Source organism: Gossypium raimondii, chromosome 9, assembly GCF_025698545.1.
Source record: "Gossypium raimondii isolate GPD5lz chromosome 9, ASM2569854v1, whole genome shotgun sequence".
NCBI classification, from domain to species: domain Eukaryota; kingdom Viridiplantae; phylum Streptophyta; class Magnoliopsida; order Malvales; family Malvaceae; genus Gossypium; species Gossypium raimondii.
Window position 1 is genome coordinate 49149490 of NC_068573.1, and position 20675 is coordinate 49170164.

The following is a 20675-nucleotide window of genomic DNA, read 5'->3' on the forward strand; positions in this document are numbered from 1 at the left end:
TTTTTTTTCCCTTCGTAACTTGGCCCAATTCAAATGCTTAAAAAGATGAAAGCTTTATGGGGACTTTTTGGGTTTTGTATTTAGATTTTGATCCAAAAGATCAAACCCGTAAGTTAAGTTAAAGGATGTTTTGAGTTCAGGACATTTTAATTTTCAAGTCGAGTCATTTTAGGTTTCAGATAGAGTTCTATATACGGGACGCTTGAACTTAAAACTTATACTTACTTGGTTTCATTTTTTTTGACCTAATTGGTACCTAAACTTGCAAACCTTAAGTCAATTTGATACTTTTTTAAGTACCTAATTAACATTGCTAAAATACGTTGATGTGGCACGAGTAATAGTCACGCTTGACAAAAAAAATTATAATTTTTTTTATAAATTCAATTTTAAAAAAATTAAAAATTGTCCACATGTCACCATTCTATTGATTGTCAATGCCACGTTAATGTATTTTAGATACCAATTACATCCAAAAAAATTAAATACCAAATAGGTATAAATTATCAAGATCAAGTATCTCCATGTATATTAACACTTTTGATTATTTCAATTTTGAGACATTTCAATTTAAATTATTTGAGTTCAAAGTTGGACAATAATTTTTATGAAAAGTTATATTTACTCGCGATATAACTCAAATATGAAAAATTTTATTTTGTTAGTGAATCAAGATATAAATCCACCTATTTAAATGAATATTGAAATTGTATAGAGTAGTGATGGGCAATCAATTGCTAAACTTCAATAAATTTAAAATTAAAATTGGAATATCTAAAATCTCTAATATATTTATTGGGGAAAATTCTAAAATCTCAAACTCTTTATCTTAAAATAAGACCACACATTTTAGTGTATGTTAAATTTTTTGGGGACAAGATGGTGATAACGTGGGGTAATATTATCAATATATATAATGAGGTGACACAAATGTACACAACAGTTTGTTTCAATCGGCACTTCCCCCACCCGCATGGCTCTCTTCTTTCATCACATCATCTCCGTTTTATATCATTATTGGTTTAATTTCGATTTAGTCCCTCTATTATACTAAAATTTCATATTATTATTAGTTATTTTTTTATACAGTGCCTATAATTACTCATAAGAGTGTAAATGTAATTACTCATATTCCCTCCCCAATCCTTAAATAGAAGGATAAAATGTTGAATTTATATCATTCTGCATTGATAACAATGCCAATGTCAACCAAATTAAAATTCAATAGTCCTCCTGCGGCAACAATGCCAATACCAATAATTACCCATAACCCCTCTCCAATCATTGAATAGGAAAATAAGATGCAACCAAGCACGCTCGAACCCACATTCTATTGTACATACAATAATTTCAATGTCAACCAAGCTGAGACTCAAATTTCCTCATGCATTGTCAACAATGATTATATCAATCGAGTTGAGATTTAATTGGAAAAATAATATATTAAGCTTAAATATATTTTTTTGCACAACTATGATTTGAACACAAGCTATTTAACCGATAGGCTATAACTTGAAGCTCGAATATTATTATTAGATTGTACATCATGATCGCATCAAATTTCAATTAATAATGGTTAACCAATAATAAATTTAAAAATCTTAACAAAATGTTTAAATTTTCTTTTAAATCTATGTTATCATCTTAATAGTTATCAATTTAGACCCAATAATAATATTATAAAAATAGGCTAAAATCATAATTAAGCATTCAAATTTTGTTTTAATTTTAATATAACTATTTTGTAATTATATAAAACCCTCTAATATTTAATAATCACAAAGCTCTTTCCCCTTTTGATTTGAATTTTGATATGTTTTTATCTTAAATTTTATAAATCTATGGTAAAATTTTATATTGGCTCCTACAAAATTTCAAATATAAAATTTTGACTTCACCCCTATTTCTATCTATTATACTCAAATATGTTATTTAAAAGAACCAATTATTGTTTCTTAAGTATAGAATGAAATTAGAAATTATATCAACCATTATTTCTTATATTATCCATATACCATATATTCATAAATATTTTGTCTGTTCTAACACGGTTGGGCAGTTTCCACGCCACACAGATAATAATTCAAACCTAAAACCCTACCAGTTTCCAACTAAAACACAAAAAACATAAACATCATCGTTACAAAACAAAACAAAAAACATATAACCCTAAAAGTCTGTCTCAAAATCCGTTGTCTAATCATATTCATCATCAGTGCCCACACCCCAAGACACAAGCAATAAACTAATTTAAAAGGCTCCTTTGTTTTTCGCTTCATTATCTCTTTTAGCAGCCATGGACTCAACAACAATGCCAGAAACAGAGACCCCATCATCTTCAACAGGTTCTTTACTTATTCGAGCTCCTTTAACTCTTGATTCTGATTCTGAATATGAACTTGAAACTGCAAGTACTGTTGGCGGGAGTAGTGTCAATAGTTATGAGAATAACAGTGAGTTAGGGGGTTCTGAAGAGGGTTTTTTGAGTGGTAATGAGGAGTTCGAGACTGGTTCAGAGAAGGATAGGCCTTTAGATGGAGACCCAGATGAGGGAATTGAATTGGGTGGTGAAAATAATGGTGGGGTTAGTGAAAGGTACAAAATTTATGTAGCTAACAAAGATGATGATGATTTGGATAGCTTGGAGACTTCAATGGCGGATGAGGAAGAGAGCGGTGGTGTTGCTGTTCCTGTTGCTCAGGTGTCAATGGATGATGAAGTGTTTGATGAAATACCTAGTGATGAAGATGCTGGGTTTTCTGGGGTGGTTAAGGTTCCTGGTAGTGTTGAAAGTTCACCTAGAGTGAACATGGCTACAGGGGTTGAAGGTGAAGAAGATGAAGATGAAGAACAGCCATTGGTTAATTCAGAGGTTGAGAATGGTGGTTTGGAAGATTTTGTAGGTGAAGATAAGGGGCTTAGTTTAGAAGAGAGCCAAAAAGATGATGAGGATGGTGAGCCTTCTGTTGATAAAAGCATTCCAATGGAAACTCTGGGTAAGGAGAGGGTCGAATCGGTGCACAGAAACAGTGATGAGATAGAAGAGACTGGTTCGGTTACGATTAGTGATTCTCAACCTGTGGTGGAAACCAGTGACGAGGTTTTTGTGTCTGATATGAAAGAATCAAGTGATACCGACTTGGTTGAAGTCTTGGCTCCTATGTCGATTGTAGACCACAATGTTCAACCAGGAGTAGAAGATATAGCTAAGGGTGTTGGTGAGAAAGGTTTCCTTTCGGATGATGATCTTGTGCAACTGATTTTCGGGAGCTCTGAAATGACCGAACAAGTAGCGAATGAGGTAGATTCGGAGGCTCGGTTAGAGACGGTGAGTCAACAGATTGTCGTAGATTCGGATGAAGAAGAGGAAGCTGAGAGTGAATATGAAGAAGCAAAAGAGCTACTCAATTCTGCTACATTGGCTGCTCTTTTGAAAGCTGCAGCAGGTGCTGAATCAGGTGGTGCTGGCCTCACAATCACTTCCCCAGATGGCTCTAAGGTATTCCCTCTCGACGGGTCTGCTCATTCAGGTTCCTTGTTGCAATCTTCGAAAGTTATTCCACCATCAAATGTGGTTGACAATGCATCGAAGGGAAATTTAAGTCATGAAGATAAGCATAGATTTGAAAAGTTGCAACAACTAAGAGTGAAGTTCTTGAGACTTGTACAGAGACTAGGTCATTCTCACGCTGATCCAATGGTGGCGCAGGTGCTGTACCGACTGGCCATTGCTGCAGGTAGTCTTTTCAGTCGAGAATTCACCCTTGAATCAGCCAAGAGAGCTGCAACGCAGCTTGAAGCAGAAGGCAAAGATGACTTGGACTTTTCTTTGAACATTGTGGTTCTTGGCAAAACTGGAGTGGGAAAGAGTGCAAGCATTAATTCCATTTTGTGCGAGCAAAAATTGAGAATAGATGCTTTTCAACCGGCCACAACCTCTGTGAAGGAGATTGTTGGAACAGTTTATGGAGTTAAGATGAGAATCTTGGATACACCTGGTCTTCAATCTCCCGTGACGGACGAAGGTACTAATCGCAAAGTATTAGCCTCGATAAAGAGGTTCATAAGGAAGTTCCCACCCGATGTTGTTCTTTATGTTGATCGTTTAGACGCGCATGACAAAGATCATACTGATTTTCTATTATTGAAGTCTCTCACGGATTCTCTCGGTTCATCAATATGGCAAAATGCCATTGTGACTCTTACTCATGCTGCATCTGCTTCCCCAGAGGGGCCGATGGGGGAACCCCTAAGTTTTGAGGTCTTTGTTGCTCAACGGTCTCATGTGATTCATCGAGCTATCAGCCAAGCAGTTGGCGATCTGCGTCTAATGAATCCGAGTATGATGCATCCTGTGGCTCTCGTTGAGAACCATCCATCATGTCCTAGAGACGGAAATGGAGAAATTTTGCTTCCAAATGGGCAAAGTTGGATGTCACAGTTGCTACTCTTGTGCTATTCGGTGAAGATCTTATCTGAAGCAAGTTCATTGTCGAAACCACGAGAACAATTTGATCACCAGAAGCTTTTTGGCTTCCGACTTCGTTCCCCACCTCTAGCTTATTTGCTGTCTTCTCTGTTGCAATCCCGATCTCACCTGAAACTACCTAACACTGAAGGCAGTGAGGATGTTGACTTGGATACCGAGTTGGGAGGCTGGACATATTCCGATGAAGAAGATAATGATGAATATGACCAGCTTCCACCATTCAAGCCTCTAAAGAGATCTGAGGTTGATAAACTTAGCAAAGAAGAGAGAAAAGCTTACTACGAGGAGTATGATTATCGTGTTAAGCTACTGCAAAAGAAACAATGGAGAGAGGAGGTAAAAAGAATGAGGGAAATCAAGAAGAAAGGGAAAGATGGTGATGATAATAATGGTTATATCGGAGATGATGGAAATGAGGAAGAAGGCGATCCAGCTACTATACCGGTCCCTTTGCCTGACATGGTCCTCCCTCCTTCGTTCGATGGAGACAACCCTACTTATCGGTACCGGTTTCTGGATTCTGCTTCACAGCTTCTCAGTAGACCTGTTTTGGACTCACAGCCTTGGGATCATGATATCGGGTATGACGGTGTTAGCCTCGAAAGAAGTCTTGCTATAGCGGGTTATTATCCGGGGGCATTTGTTGTTCAAATCACAAAGGATAAAAGAGAATTCAATATCCATTTGGATTCTTCAGTCTGTACTAAACATGGAGAGAATGTATCTACCATGGCAGGACTCGACGTCCAAACTGTCGGAAAACAGCTTGCTTACATCTTCAGGGGCGAAACGAAATTTAGAAATTTTGAAATAAACCGAACAACTGCTGGTTTATTGGTTACTTTCCTAGGTGAAAATGTGGCTACCGGACTCAAGATTGAAGATCAGATTGCAGTAAGCAAACGCTTGCTTTTGGCTGGAACTGCTGGGGCTATGAGATGCCAAGGTGATACGGCATATGGAGCTAACATTGAATTCCGGCTAAAGGATAAGGACTTTCCTGTTGAGCAAAACCAGACCACATTTGGACTGTCTTTGGTGAAATGGAGGCGAGACCTGGGTCTAATGGCTAACTTGCAGTCTCAATTCCCTATCGGACATAGGTCTTCAATGACTGTTCGTGTCGGATTGAACAACAAGCAGAGCGGACAAATCAATATCAAAACAAGCAGCTCAGATCAATTACGTATAGCACTGGTTTCTTTTCTTCCAATTGCAGCCTCCATTTTTAGAATGGTCTATCCCGGCTCTGATTCTAAAAGTTCTGCATATTAGCATTTTCATAATAGGGGTTCTTCCACTCCGAACTTCAATGGTGCTAAATTTTGATTAGTATTTAGCAATTTTAATTTGTTTTAGCAACTTGGCAGGGTGTTCTTAATTTATCTAGCCGAGTTCAGGCTCAAGCTTTTAAGGATTGAATTCTAATAAGATAAAGTTCGAATTCCTCGAAACTGTCTAAAAAATGAACATTATTTTGTCTAAAAAATAAACTGTCTAAAAGATCCCAAATAGCCACTCAATAATAATGAATAATGTTGATTCTACTTTACAGGGATCGAAAGCAAAATTTTATGTTAGAATCATTGTTGTCTCTGAAATTCAAATCACTTACTGGAGCTGAGCTCCCGAATTTTCTAATGGCTGCTGCAGCAACTTGGGTTCCTCTAAGTCATCGGTGTGGATCGGTATATCCTATTAAAACACAAACCGATAATTACCATTTGATTTGTTTCTGAATAGCAATGTTCAAGATGGCATGTGACGATAATAAGCGGATACCTGAGGCTGCAGTAGCTGGTGCGGTTGTTGGTCTTGTGCAGTTGTGTAGGGTTGAGGCTGTGACATTCTGTAATAAGGTTCCTTGAGATCGAGTTTGCATGATGAGGACTGAATAATTCCTCCTTGTTCAGCCCCGGGACCCCACATTTTAGCTATAAGAATGGATTCATTTCCACATTAGAAGCACAACCACAAATTAGAAACACGAAAACAAACTCAAAACCAACCTGACAATGTTACATATATGGTATAACTTTGAGCGTTATGGGCAACCATGTGAAGTCGGCCAGTAATTTCTTGCCCAGCCATTACATAAATTGGCTGAGAAAGAACACATCGTATCTGGTACCAGTGGGTTGTAGGAGCACCAGGGGCGGTTGTAAGCCATCTTTGCACGGTGCTATCGGTAAAGCATTTCAATGGTGGTAAGATTGAATGTAAACAAAAAACCGATGAAAATGCAAAAATTTGAAAATATTTACCTTCCATTAAACAGGACATCAAACCAACAGGCCAATCCATGCACTCTAGTCCCAACAGATGCTAAGAATTTCAATGGAATGTCTATTTCATACAAGTCCTCTTCCTGCCAAAAAAACGAAACAAAACTTTGATTCAAGGAATATGCCACGAAATTTACTAGAAGAGAGAGGCACAAGTCAATGGCTTGCTAATACCTTTGCTTCATTGAAGTCAATTACATGGGACATTGGAGGAGACACCAATAATCTAGGATCAAAAGCATCTACCACAGGCTGATATGAAAGCAAAAGGCATTTCATTACAATTTGGTCAAAACAGAATGCAACATCAATGGAGCAACCAAAAAAAAATCAAAAGAAGACCAGTATGACAACTGCCGAAGAAATTTTATAGACAAGTATTGAGACAAAAACCAATGTAAACATTGCATTCTACTGGCGGTTCTCTGTAAGTGTCACATTTTCAGTCTACAGATGCATGTGATAGTGTATAAAACAAACCTGAGAGAAGTATCCCTGGAATGCAGACCCGTGTAACGCTGTGAGATCTACACCATAATAGTTTTGTTGCTGCCAAAAAAGAGCCTGCAAGTTTTTCAGGGTTAGCAGGGAGGAACAGAAAAACATAGATATAATACAAAATTAAACGGAACAGTACGGGAAAATTGATGGCAAATATAAGAATGCAGAACGGATTTGGAACACCATGAGTTGCATGTTTTATAAAATACAAAGGAATATATTAAAGATGCAGGGTAAAAGTACCATGGAGGCTTCTATATTAGAAGTCAGATTGTGTTTTGCCCCCTTTACTCAAAAAATGGGCAAATTAGTCCCTATATGTTAGGTCAAAGAGCAAATTAGTCATTTTTTGTTAAAATCTTCATCCATTTCTACCGTTAAAAACCAACATAGATGACAAAATAACCAGGCAGTTACCTCATTCAAACGGACATAAGCCAGTTTTTAACAATAGATATGGATGAAATTTTCAATAGAAAGACCAATTTGCTCTTTGATTTAATGTACAAGGACCAATTTGTCCATTTTTTGAGTAGAGGGACAAAATGCAATCCAACTCTTAGTACAAGGGCCTCCATGGTACTTTTACCAAGATGCAGATATCACTTCAATAAGACATTGTCAAATACATACCTTATTTGCAATTTCAACAAATAAATATTCATCACTGAAAGGGGCCATATGTATCCTACAAGATTAAGATAGCATGAGGCTAACCAGAGGATATAGACCTTAAGCATTTTACAGCTTGATGATCAAAACACAAATCAACGAAATTAACAAGAAAACAAGAAATCCATAAGGCAAAAAAAACTAGTAAAGTGAAAGTCCTAAAACCATAGGGATATTATTATCCACAGATAAAAGAACATTTTTCCCGATTACTTGGGAAACAAAAAAGATTCAAAGGAGTGACTTTTACCTTCCTACTGAAGGAAACATTTTCCCTTTAGGCACAAGAAACCGATCTCTTGCAATTATGTAAGATTCCAACATTCTCTCATTAACTAATAAGGTGCCTGCAAGTGAAAAAAAAATATAATCAAAGAATCTTTGCATCAATGAAAACCAAGTAGCTTCAAAGCCTTGCACATTAACATACCCATTGGTTCAGAGATCAGAATATCCGCTTTCTCGGGCAACTCAACTTCCTCAACTTTACCTTTTATTACCTATAATTCACATGTCATTTTATAACCGAACAAATAAGAGACCAGATCAGTAAGGAGATAACAGAACATAGTGATAACGTGACAGGACAAACACATACAGTAATCCGCTGCCCTAATGAGGGGTTCCCAGCAATAAGTTTGCGAGCATATTCTGCCATTTCAGAAGCTTCAACAGCATAAACATGCTTTGCACCAGCCTAACAGGGAAAAAGATAAGGAATTTGGGCATCAATCTACAAATCACAGGAAAAGTAATAGCAAATATGCTGTCAAAAGTCGAAACAGACCAAATGGTTAAGAATACCTGTGCAGCAAATAACGCTAAAATACCACTACCGGCACCAACGTCAACCACCACCTTACCCGTAAAATCTGCACGGTTCTCAATTACAGCAGCATAATAGGTTCCTAGAGAAAAAAAAAGTTAAATAATAATCAAAGGAATAAAAATTGTAAGTGAATCTGTAACATAAAATCAAAGGAAACAATGAAATTCAGCTCCGTGATATAACCTGTCCTCACATAATCCTGTAACATATTTTGCTGATGTAGCAACTGTCCGTAATAATGGAAATACATTTTAGCAGAAGATGATTCGATTTTATTATCAAACTTGCTCTTAACATCAGAAATGGCTCCGTTTGGTAAATGCGTTCCTGTATCATGATGAAAAGAGAATAAGGATCAAACGAAAGCCTATACAGCAATCAAATTTTCAGCATGATCCGTTTCAAAAATTAGAACCTTGAGTAACATCTTCATTCTGCCATTGCTCAAATGCAGAATGGAAGTCCCTGCTCTCTTCCTCATTTCTAAACAGGATTGTTACTCCCCGTGCATATGATTTCTGATTCAAAAGAAATACATAAATAAACATACATATATACACATGTACACACACACAAACATATATACATGCAAAATCCCAAATGCAAAAATCCAGCAATAAGCAGAAAGAAGCAGCCACATGTAGCCAGTAACCAGCATTTCACCAAAAACCCCAAAAACAGTATAAAAAGTGCAAGAAATTAAAATAATGAAATCATAAGCATTCTTTCCATTGATTTCAATTTTTCATAAATACAATGCAACAGTTGAAATGATAATTAATACCTCTTTGTTACTATCAGAACTTCCTGAAATGCAAAGCGATTTAAGAGGTCCCAACTTGAAGAGCTGAAAAAACAATAAAAAAAGATGAACCTCAACCATACTACACACACCACTTCAATGCCAAAGCAAAAAAAGAGGAATCTACCCAATATTTATTACCCCTTTCTTTACCTTAGCAGTGGCTTTCCATTTTCATTTTTTTCCTCAAGAACCAAACAACCCTCTATTTCTTACCTGAGCGGTTCCCAGATTGACGTTGAAGCCATCGATAAATCCTGAATCTTGGCGAAATCGAAGCTCCGCTACTCCACTATCAACACTGAACCGAGCAATCACTGGCGTAGACGAAGGAGGAACCGATGAAGAAGACAGTTCAGAAACTGCCACTAAAGTGAACTCCAAGTGTTTGTGTTTTTGCCCAGCTAAAACCTCCATTATTATTATTGTTATTAATGTACAAAAACAAAGAAAGAGAACTAGAAACCTGTCAAAATATATTCCAAATTAGGGTTTTTGTCAAATAAAGGAAACAAATTTAGAGAGAGAGATAGGGAGCCGCCACCTAGTGAGAGAAAGAACAAAAACAGTAGCTTTAAGCTGATTTATTGAGGAGACAGAATAAAAGCTGTTTTAAGGGTTAATTTCGTGAGAAGTCCCTGTATTATAATTTCAAAAGATTTTAATTGAGTTATCAAAGTATCAGTATTATATTAATCAAGTCTTTTTGACGGTCTAGTTATTAAATAATATAAAATGTAAACATTGAGGTTTAAATTTTTTAAAATTAAGATTAAATTGACACAATATATAAATGTTAAGAGTTAAAATTGTTATTATATTAATTTTAAAAGTTACTCTATTAGTGACCAATAAAGATAAAATTAAATAATCGAGTAACTATTTTATAGTTTTCCATAGTTCAATAATTAAAAATAAAATTTACGTGATTTTTAATGCCACCATCTATTTTTGCTGACACCTCATATCCAAGTGGCTAATACATCAAGTGCACACTTGTTAAACAATTTTGATTCATGTAACTTAAATATGCTAAACATAATTCGAGTTTTCATTTAAAGTTCAATTTTTCCCCTCAAAATTAAATTATAACATTATAATATTGGTATATTTAAAATTTGGGCCGTACTTCGGTGATGTTGAGTGCAATTAACCCTCCATTTCTGATTTGTTGGGTGCAATTAACTCTCTTTTGCTTTAAATTGGGTTTTGGAAGTGATGTTTCAGTAATAAAAATTTTAGGGTTAATTCTATTAGACATTTTAAAAATGGTTCAATTTTAAAAAATGGTTAATTAAAAATTTAAAAGTACTAGTTTCACACCAATACAAAAACAGTTTCAACCTAACGTGTTAAAAATAACCCAACTATAAGTACATTTTCTTATTGCACCCGATTATGAAAATTTACAAAATGATCATTTAACTATTCAATTTTGTCTTTTGTTTACACCAATTAACGACAAAATTTAAAATTGGCATGATAAAACTTTAACTCTCAATATTTATAAATTATATCATTTTAATCTTAATCCTAAAAAATTAATTCTCAATATTTACAAATTATATAATTTTATCTCTAACTAAAACAAATACTATTAAGGAAAACAATTTTTTATAATTAAAAGAAGTTTACACATTAAAGATAAAATCTTTACAAATAATTAAAAACAGGAACTTGTTTTCCTGGTCTAACAAATGAACTTTGATCAATCCACCCTTATAATCACAAATCATAAACCTTATTTCATGAATTTGAAAGAATGTTTTTTTTTTTATTGTGTTCTTCGTTTCATTTCGTATTAGTACAATTTGACCCAAATACCTTGACTTGGAATGCCTTGATGAACCACAAACAATAGATAGAATCCCGACAGCGCTACAGTCCCCGGTCGTGGCGTTGTTGCTTCAACATTGTACGTCGAGTTACCCACTGCTGTCACATCATTCCCGAGAATAAGCAACCTTTGATTCATGGAGAACGAATGCGTGTTGAAAGCTGGTGCAAACATTGTTACCGACATCGAGCTTTCATCCACTTTGTTGCTGTTCATCGCCACTTGGATCATATATTTCTTCCGGTATCGAATCCCCGACATTGACTTAGGAGCAATAATGGACGGTCGCAGGTTGTCAAATTTAGCATCCAAGTATGCCAGCGATTATCTCAATTTTAAAATATATTCGATTATCTCAATTTTAGAAAAAAGACATATTCCGTAAGTTGGGAACACTACTTTTTTAATTCCAAAAATAATGAATGTCGTTTCGGTTTAAAAATTTTCCTTCTTATCCATCATGCAAAAAACGAACATGATACTTATAGAGACGAGCATTTTAGCTTATTCGGGCATAATATACAAATGAATAGGTACTTAAGCCTAATGTATGATATAACAATAATGAGGTAGTTTAAAATGATTATATGGGTAGCAATTATATTAGAATGATAAATAACAAATAAATGGATAAATACTATGATAATAATAATATGAACATGGCAATAATAAAAAATTAATTTGTGGCATTAACAACAAAATAAATAAAGTGGCTCAAAATAAAAAATAAAAATGAAAATGAAAGGTGCTTAATGAAAATGGAGTATAAATAGTATCCAATTAAAATATAAAAAGAAGTAAAAGAATAGTAAATAAATAGATAAAATAAATAATAAATAACATCAAATTTAAACGTTTAAAAGTAAAAGAAAAACAAATAAATAGATAAAACACATATAAATAACATTCAATTTAAGTATTTAAAAGGTAATAGAATAATAAGTAAATAGATAAATAGATAAAGCTAATATAAATAAGATTAAATTTAGGTATTTAAAAGTAAAGAATAATAAATAAATGAATATATATAAAACAAATATGGATAGTTTGAATTTTAAATAAAAACAAGGCAATAATAATAAATAGGTAAATAAACAAATAATAAAAAAATTAGTACAAGGCGAAATTATATAAATAAAGGATTTAATTGAAATTTAAGTGAAATTAAAGGGTACAAATTGTAAATAAAAAAAGGCTAACAAGGATCAAAATACAACGCGCTAAAACGAATGGGGACTGAAAGGGAAAATATCCTTGTCCTTATGGTCGTTGTTTCCTTTGGCGAGTCGAGGGATCAAATTAAAAATGAAATAAAATTGAATGGCCAAATCTAAAAAGAAAAAAAAGGAATTAGGGCCTAAATAAAATGCACGCAAAGGGATGAGGACTAAATGGGAAAGTATTCCCAGTCCTTAGAGTGATTCGTTTCGTAATGGACCGAAATGAAACGAAAATAAAATTATGCGAAAATATTTTGAATATATAAAAAGTGGATAGGGCTAGATTGAAAAGTGTAAAAAAGGTGGAAGGATTGAAGCAGAAAATAGCACATTTCTATTTAAAACACGCGGGTCAGATTTTGGGTTGGCCCCCCAAAATGACATAGTTTTGAGCGTTTGGTTCACTCAGCCGTTTTACTATGGTTATATAAGTTATTTAAAAAAAAAATCATTTCAGCCATTTGCTTTAAAAAAAAATCTCTTTTTTTTTCTCAAAATCCCTTTTGGCCGGCCATAGCTCCGGCGAACTGCCGCCGCACTTGCCGCCTGTCACTGGCGACGTCCCGTCGTCCATAGTTGTCGAAAAACTCCAAGACCCCGTTTTTGTCCCTTTTTTCAAGTAGAAACCAAATCTGGGTTTGAAATGCCCAAAATAAATAAAAAAATAAAGTCTAAAAAATCACCTCTTGAAGTTTGATATTCTGTTTTTTATTGCTCTTTTTTTGTAAATCTTCGTGTCCATTACAATCTGTTTTTGTGGCTTTTATAGCCACTGATACATTATTTTGCTTTTGGTTTATTACTGTTTCTGCTATCGTAATGCATTCCACTTATTGAACAGGGTTTTATGGTCGGTCCGCGACCCTTGGATACCGAAGGTGTCATTGGCTTGATCTCGAAGTTCTTATGGGGTGGAGACGATGGGGTTTGTCCATGGATTTTCCTTCCTTTTTGTCACATTTCGCTCAAAGGGTTGAAGGGAAATAGTGCAACAAGCCGTTCGTAAGGGCCAACTTGATCCTCTTCCCCAGGGATCCCAGATGGGGGAACCTAAGGGAGCCGTCGACTCCAACTACCGTCCATGTACAATCCATACTAGATCTGACCAACCGCCCATCTTACATCCTCTTTTTTTCTCAAAATCCCTTCTGCCGGCCATAGCTCCGACAAACCACTGCCGCACCGGTCGCCGGTCACCGGCGACGGCTCCACCGTCCACGGTGGCAAGAAAATGCCAAGACCTCATTTTTGTCCCTTTTTTTGAGTAGAACCCAGATCTGGTTTTGAAATGCCCAAAAAGCCCCCAAAATTCAAAAAGAAACAAAAGAACCCCTTGTTTCTACCCACTTCTGTTGCGACCATTACGCGAACCCCCAAGGGTCCATCGATATTCTAGAACGGAGGGTGAAGTGACGACGATCAAGGTAAAAAATTTGTGTTTTTTTTTATTTGATTTGTATATTTCTAAAATAAATAAAAAAATGAAAGTCTAAAAAATCACCTTTTGAAGTTTGATATTCTGTTTTTTTATTGCTTTTTTTTTTTTGTAAATCTTCGTGTCCATTACAATATTTTTTCGTGGCCTTTATAGCCACTGATACACTGTTTTGCTTTTGGTTTATTACTGTTTCTGCTGTTGTTTCTATCATGTTTTCCTTTCTTTATCTTTTTTGCAGTCATTGGCGAAGTCAACGGACATTGAAAGGCTGACCCTTGCCATTTTGGTGCAAGGCCGACAGAGGAGGAGTGTCAGGCCTCGGGACAAGGCTCGCTGACGTGGCACGAGAGCAGTGGCGCGGCTGCAACTAGGGTTTTTTTCTCTGAAAATTTTGTTTATGTGTTGTGGGCTAGGGTTTTTTGGTTGTTTTGGGCCATATTAGTCTTGGGCCTGATGTTTTGTTTTGTAATTTGGACTTTTAATTTATATATTTTTGGATTTTATTTATCTTGGGCCCGGGCAAAATAGGCCCATTACAACATCAACCATTTGATCGAATGATAAAAAAAATTAATTTATTACTTTAACCAAAGTTGTTAACCATTTGAACTTAGATGGACCAAATTACATTAAATTAAAGTATAAACTAAGGAACAAATCTCAAAATTTAACTTAGTAGAGAGACTAAATTGTTTTTAGTCAAATTTCAAGGACATGTCAAAATTCAAATCAAATAATTTCTTTTTAGTCATTATTTAATTTAGTCCGTGTACTATTTTTTTCACTTGAATATTTTAGTAAATTGTTTAATAACTCTATATGCTAATTTCATAACTATCTCATGAACTTTTCCATTTACCATTTGAAATTACTATCATACATGAGTCTTGATGAATTCAAACCGACCCGACTATAGATGTATCTCTAACTAAAATTAACTCAACTATTAACGAAAATAAAATAATTTTTTATTGATAATCGAAAGAAATTTACACATTAAATCATCAAATCTTTACAAATAATTAAAAGCACAAACTTTATTTCTTGGTTTAACAAGTGAATTTTGATGAATCAACCCTTTTAAGCACTAATCACATACCTTACTATCATCAATTTGAATGAATATTTTTCACTATGTTCTTTGTTTCTTTTAGTATTGGCGCAACCTGACCCAAATGCCTTGACTAGGAATGCCTTGATAAACCACGAACAATAGATAAAATCCCGATGGTGCTATATTCCACGACCGCGGCATTGTTGCTTCAACATTGTACGTCGAGTTACCACTGTTGTCACTTTATCGTTCTCGAGAACAAGCAACCTTTGATTCATGGAGAACGAATGCGTGTTGAAAGCTAGTGCAAACATTGTTACCGACACCGAGCTTTCATCCACTTTGTCGTTGTTAATCGCCACTTGGATTGTATATTTCTTCCAGTATCAAATCCCTGACATCGACTTAGGAGCAATGATGGTAGATCGTAGGTTTTCAAATTTAGCATCTAAGTACGCCGGTGAGAATGTCTCTAAGTTTAGTTTGGTCGGAAAAAGCACACCGGTAAAGTTGTAAAATGTATGGGGATTGCTTCTACTGACTAAAACTCTTCCGTCACGAAGTAATGCCACCGTTGAATGGTACATACGAGGGATGGTGGTTGGGTTTTGAACCTCGAACCATGAGCTAATATCGTTGTCGGGTCGGTACAAGATCGAACTCATAACTGGGTCCCGACCTTGTTCCCATCCTGCCGTCTCAGGCCCTGTGCCGTTGATAAGCAAGACGTTGCCGTTTGGAAGCAATATCATGTCACCCATGACTCTAGCTAAAAGGCATAGTCTCCATGACCCATTCTAGATTCGAGTCGGTTATTTTGATCCGAGCACATGTATCCAAGACAGCCAAGAAAGTACCTTTTAAAGATTGAAGGTAGGATCCTTTAAGAGCACCACCACATACTAGAACTTCAGCTTCAATGGCAGAAGCTTTCAAGTTCTTCAACGGAAGCAAAACGGCCGGACCAATGCTCGGATAACTTCGAGGTTCGCCGTCGGGGATCATCAGATACTTTTTGACAACAATGTTTTTCTCATAATCGAACAAAGTAGCTTGATTGTTGGCGAAAATAAATAAGTTTCCATCAAAGTTGAGGAAAACAAATGGGTAAAGATCGTTCTCAATTCCTTTGTCTTTAGTTTCTAACAAGAAAGGCAAGTTGATCTTATTAGCGACAATGTTTTTAGGGATGAACTCGTAGTTACACTGCCCTCGACCGCTGACGATGATTTGTCTCCCATCTGGCAAGATATGGTTGATTGCATACCATCTTTTTACTGTCAACCCATTTGGTATTTCATTCAAATCACACGTCCTGCATGGGCTGAAAACCCTGACCCGACGTTCGCCGTCATTAAAATCGCAGTTTGGAACAAGTTACCGTTGGGCATGATGACGCCTGAAGAGCACCAAACATCGGTTTGGACCGTGAGAGCCCGGAATTTATTGGCAAAAACATTGTACTCCACTGAATGAGCTGTGCAATCCACTTGGAGCACCGTGTCGGTTGGGTCATTTCGGCATTTTCTGTTCGATAATGACAAATTCGACGGCCCGAAATCTGTCCTATCGAACATAATGACACGGTCATTCCTAAGAAGTTGCATGTGCATGGCAGAGATTCCTATACTTTTTTGCAGGAGCTGCCAAGTACCGCCGGCGGTGTAGGTGAGGGTGCAGTGGTGGGGCAATGATGCAAAGAGAAGCTGAAGAAGGGTAGAGAACATAAATGAAGGAGCTCCCATTTTTGCTTTGATGGGTTATTGTATTGATTTACTTTGGGTGATGATGAAAAGTGTCTGAGTTTGGTCCTATATATAAGTGCTTTGTGAAGGAGGGAAGCCCAATTTTATTTTTTAATTAAGGTTTTTATGTTTACCATTATGATATGATTAGATGTACAAAAAAATTGAAATAACATTTCCTGCAATTGGGATTGGGTTTTTGTTTTATTTTGAGGGAATTCTATCTCATGTTTTGTAACCCCTCATTTTGTTGTCCATTGTTTATTATATAAGTGGTTACTTGATGCATCCAAAATCTTGACATCTTTTCGTAATTAATACTGTAATGTTTTTATGAAATGAAATCATGAAAATTATCAAAAAATTAAAAGGGTTAAGAATATTAAAGAATTTGATAAGAAATTGGGTGGATGGCTTTTTTTGGGATGGAAGTTCAATGTTTTGTTGATAGTTTGTCATACATAATTGCAATCGACACATTGTAAACAAAATCATATAAATAAATAAAAATAAAATGGTTCATGAACAATTAATTAAAATGCTTGAGAATATTGGTTACTCAATATGCTTTTGTATTTTCGTCTTTTAAAAATATTTGGACGACAAATATATAAGATTTAATTCTTATACTAATTTACTTTTATGATATAATTATTTAATCAAGATAGCTATATATTGGAATTAAAATATTGATCTAAAATTTTAAAAATAAAATAAAATTAACATAAATTTTATTGGATTAGATATATCCGTGGTATTGAGTTAAAAAACAATATTAATTATAATTATTATAAAATAATGAACATTCCAAGATTCTATCCATTGAATAAGACTCTATATTTCCCACGAGGATTAATATTTATGCTTGTCAACCTCAAATATTTAAAAGCTAATTCCATCAGTTTTATGTTCATAGTTTGTTGCCATCGACACTTAGTTGACAAAATTATATATATAAAGAAAAATAAAGGACGTGGAAATTGTGGTTCATCGACAACTAAAATGTTTGGGAATATTCTTTTGTATTTTCTTGTTTTAAAATATTCCGACATATCTCATCTACTAAAGTATTTTGTTGATGATGCAATATAAATAAAAAATATTAATCGCAAATGCATGAATTTAAATTTATAAGGAAATAAGAGATTCTATTTCTCAACCTAAATATTTAAAACAGAGAATTTTTACTTGATAAACCAACCCAATAAATTTTTAAGTGTTTGAAGGCCAAAATGCAATTATCTTTACAATCATTTGTAATCTTATATATATAAACACGAGTTTGAACTGACGAACATATTTTTTTATTTTCTATCATATTATTAAATTTACATTGAAGTATAATAGAAATTATGATAATTATATCTTTAGAAATAATTATAATTATTGGTTAAAATTTTGAGATTACATAAATAAAGTTATCTTTCAACCTTAAATACGTAAAACCGAGTCCCATAATAGTTTTGATTAAAAGTAAGAGGGTGATTCTTTTTATTTTATTCTTTAAAAAATTAAATTATCCATATAACCCTAATAGTATACTAATATTGTTTTATAAATTTAGCTTATTTATCTTCTTCTTTTCAATCGAGTTTATGCTCAATTAATATAAAATTGTGAATTGAAAAGAAATTAATTTCTCATTATGTTTCGGTTTATTTTCATGATTTTTTAAATATATCTTTCATGTTTTTGGATTTTTAAATATTTTTATTTATAATCTTAAACTATTTTAAAAAATTAATCCATCCGGTTTTGTTTGATTTGTTTATAATAGCAAACCGACTAAAATAATTAAAGACAACAAAATCCTTCTTTATTGAACCACCTTTAGATACATACAAAGCACCATGTGTTTTGGGCTTACAAGTGAACTTGGATCAAATATCCCTTTTAAGCACAAATCACTAACCTTATTTTTGCAGATTTTAATGAATGTTTGTATTTTTTTTCATGTTTTGTTTAGTCTTAATGCAACCTGACCCAAATGCCTTGACTTGGAATGCCTTGATGAACCACAAACAATAGATAAAATCCTGACGGCGCTAGATTCCCCGACTTTGGCGTCGTTGCTTCAATGTTGTATATCGAGTTACCCACCGCTGTCACTTTTTCGTTTCCGAGAACAAGCAACCTTTGATTCATGGAGAACGAATGCGTGTTGAAAGCTGGTGCAAACATTGTCACCGACACCGAGCTTTCATCCACTTTGTCGCTGTTAATCACCACTTGGATCGTATATTTCTTCCGGTATCGAATCCCTGACATCGACTTAGGAGCAATGATAGTTGGTCGCATCTTGTCGAATTTAGCGTCCAAGTACGCCGGCGAGAATGCCTCTAAGCTTAGTTCGGTCGGGAAAAGTACGCCGGTGAAGTTGTAAAACGCGTGGGGATTGCTTCCGCCGACTAAAACTCTTCCGTCACGAAGTAAAGCCACTGTGGAATGGTACATACGAGGGGTGGTGGTCGGGTTTTGAACCTCGAACCGTGAGCCGATATTGTTATCAGGTTGGTATAAGACCGGACTCAAAACTGGGTCCCGACCCTGTTCCCATCCCGCCATCCCGGAACCGGCGCCGTTGATGAGCAAAACATTGCCGTTTGGAAGCAATATCATGTCACCCATGACTCTAGCTAAAGGCATAGTCTCCATGACCCATTCTGGATTCGGGTCGGTTATTTTAATCCGAGCGCATGTATTCAAGGCAGCCATGAAAGTACCTTTTAAAGATTGAAGGTAGGATCCTTTAGGAGCACCACCACATACTAGAACTTCAGCTTCAATGGCTGCAGCTTTCAAGTTCTTCAACGGAAGCAAAACGGCTGAACCAGTGCTCGGATAGCTTCGAGGTTCGCCACCGGGGATCATCGGATACTTTTTGACAACTATGTTGTTCACATAATCGAACAAAATAGCCCGATTGTTGGCGAAAATAAACAAGTTTCCATCGACGTTGAGGAAAACAAAGGGGTAAAGATTGTTCTCGATTCCTTTGTCGTTAGTTTCCGATAAGAAAGGCAAGTTGATCTTATTAGAGACGATGTTTTTAGGGATAAACTCGTAGTTAAACTGTCCTCGACCACCAACGATGATTTGTCTCCCATCGGGCAATATATGGTTACTTGCATACCATCTTTTGGCCGTCAATCCATTTGGTATTTCATTCCAATCACATGTCCTGCATGGGCTGAAAACCCTGACCCGACGTTCGCCGTCATTGAAACCGCCGGTTTGAAACAAGTTACCATCAGGCATGATGGCACCTGAAGAGCACCAAACATCGGTTTGGACTGTGAGAGCTCGGAATTTATTGGCAAAAACATCATACTCTACCGAATGAGCAGTGCAATCCACTTGGAGAGCCGTGTCAGTTGGGTCATTGCGGCATTTCCCATTCGGTAACAATAGATTCGACGGTCCAAAATCGGTTCTATCGAACATTATCACACGGTCGTTCCTAAGGAGTTGCATGTGCATGGCAGAGATTCCGACACTTTTTTGCAAGAGTTGCCAACTACCATCAGCGGCGAAAGTGAGGGTACGGTGGCTGGGCAATGATGCAAAGAGAAGGTGAAGAAGAAGGATTGAGAAAATAAATGAAGGAGATGCCATTTTTGCTTTGATGGGGTATTGTAATTTTTTGGCTGATGATGAATTGTGTTTCAATTTGGTTCTATTTATAAGTGCTTTGTGAAGGAGGGAATACAATTTTTAAAAAAATTAATTAATTAAAGTTTTATGTTTGACATTATGATATGATTAGATTCTTTTCATATAAAAAAACAATAATTTTGAGTAAC

At 35.5% G+C, this 20675-nt stretch overlaps 3 protein-coding genes and 1 pseudogene across 3 annotated transcripts; 1 reads left to right on the forward strand and 3 right to left on the reverse strand.

Annotated features, from left to right (window-relative positions):
- Window positions 1–2109: 2109 nt before the first annotated feature.
- Window positions 2110–5943, forward strand: LOC105800747 (translocase of chloroplast 159, chloroplastic). Its single transcript, XM_012632044.2, has one exon. It carries the CDS (start codon window positions 2297–2299, stop codon window positions 5762–5764), a length of 3468 nt encoding a protein of 1155 aa, XP_012487498.1. The 5' UTR covers window positions 2110–2296; the 3' UTR covers window positions 5765–5943.
- On the reverse strand, window positions 5934–10143 carry LOC105800749 (probable histone-arginine methyltransferase 1.3). Its single transcript, XM_012632046.2, has 15 exons — window positions 9795–10143; window positions 9561–9623; window positions 9192–9294; window positions 8960–9103; window positions 8752–8855; window positions 8546–8644; window positions 8378–8447; window positions 8198–8294; window positions 7909–7963; window positions 7255–7338; window positions 6949–7026; window positions 6754–6857; window positions 6499–6671; window positions 6272–6423; window positions 5934–6184 (listed from the first exon to the last, which is right to left on the reverse strand). Exons 1-15 carry the CDS (start codon window positions 9993–9995, stop codon window positions 6101–6103), a joined length of 1611 nt encoding a protein of 536 aa, XP_012487500.1. The 5' UTR covers window positions 9996–10143; the 3' UTR covers window positions 5934–6100.
- A 1236-nt stretch (window positions 10144–11379) lies between these two features.
- Window positions 11380–16860, reverse strand: LOC105800751 (aldehyde oxidase GLOX-like; annotated as a pseudogene).
- A 1806-nt stretch (window positions 16861–18666) lies between these two features.
- Window positions 18667–20505, reverse strand: LOC105800750 (aldehyde oxidase GLOX). The gene has a single exon (XM_012632047.2). It carries the CDS (start codon window positions 20485–20487, stop codon window positions 18841–18843), a length of 1647 nt encoding a protein of 548 aa, XP_012487501.2. The 5' UTR covers window positions 20488–20505; the 3' UTR covers window positions 18667–18840.
- Window positions 20506–20675: the final 170 nt, after the last annotated feature.

Coding starts and splice junctions, on each gene's coding strand:
- LOC105800749 (XM_012632046.2), bottom strand. CDS start 9,995: ATGGAGGTTTTAGCTGGGCAAAAACACAAACACTTGGAGTTCACTTTA. Junction 9,295..9,560: donor GTTCTGATAGTAACAAAGAG/GTATTAATTATC, acceptor CTTTTGAATCAG/AAATCATATGCACGGGGAGT. Junction 6,185..6,271: donor ACCAGCTACTGCAGCCTCAG/GTATCCGCTTAT, acceptor GTGTTTTAATAG/GATATACCGATCCACACCGA.
- LOC105800750 (XM_012632047.2), bottom strand. CDS start 20,487: ATGGCATCTCCTTCATTTATTTTCTCAATCCTTCTTCTTCACCTTCTC.
- LOC105800747 (XM_012632044.2), top strand. CDS start 2,297: ATGGACTCAACAACAATGCCAGAAACAGAGACCCCATCATCTTCAACA.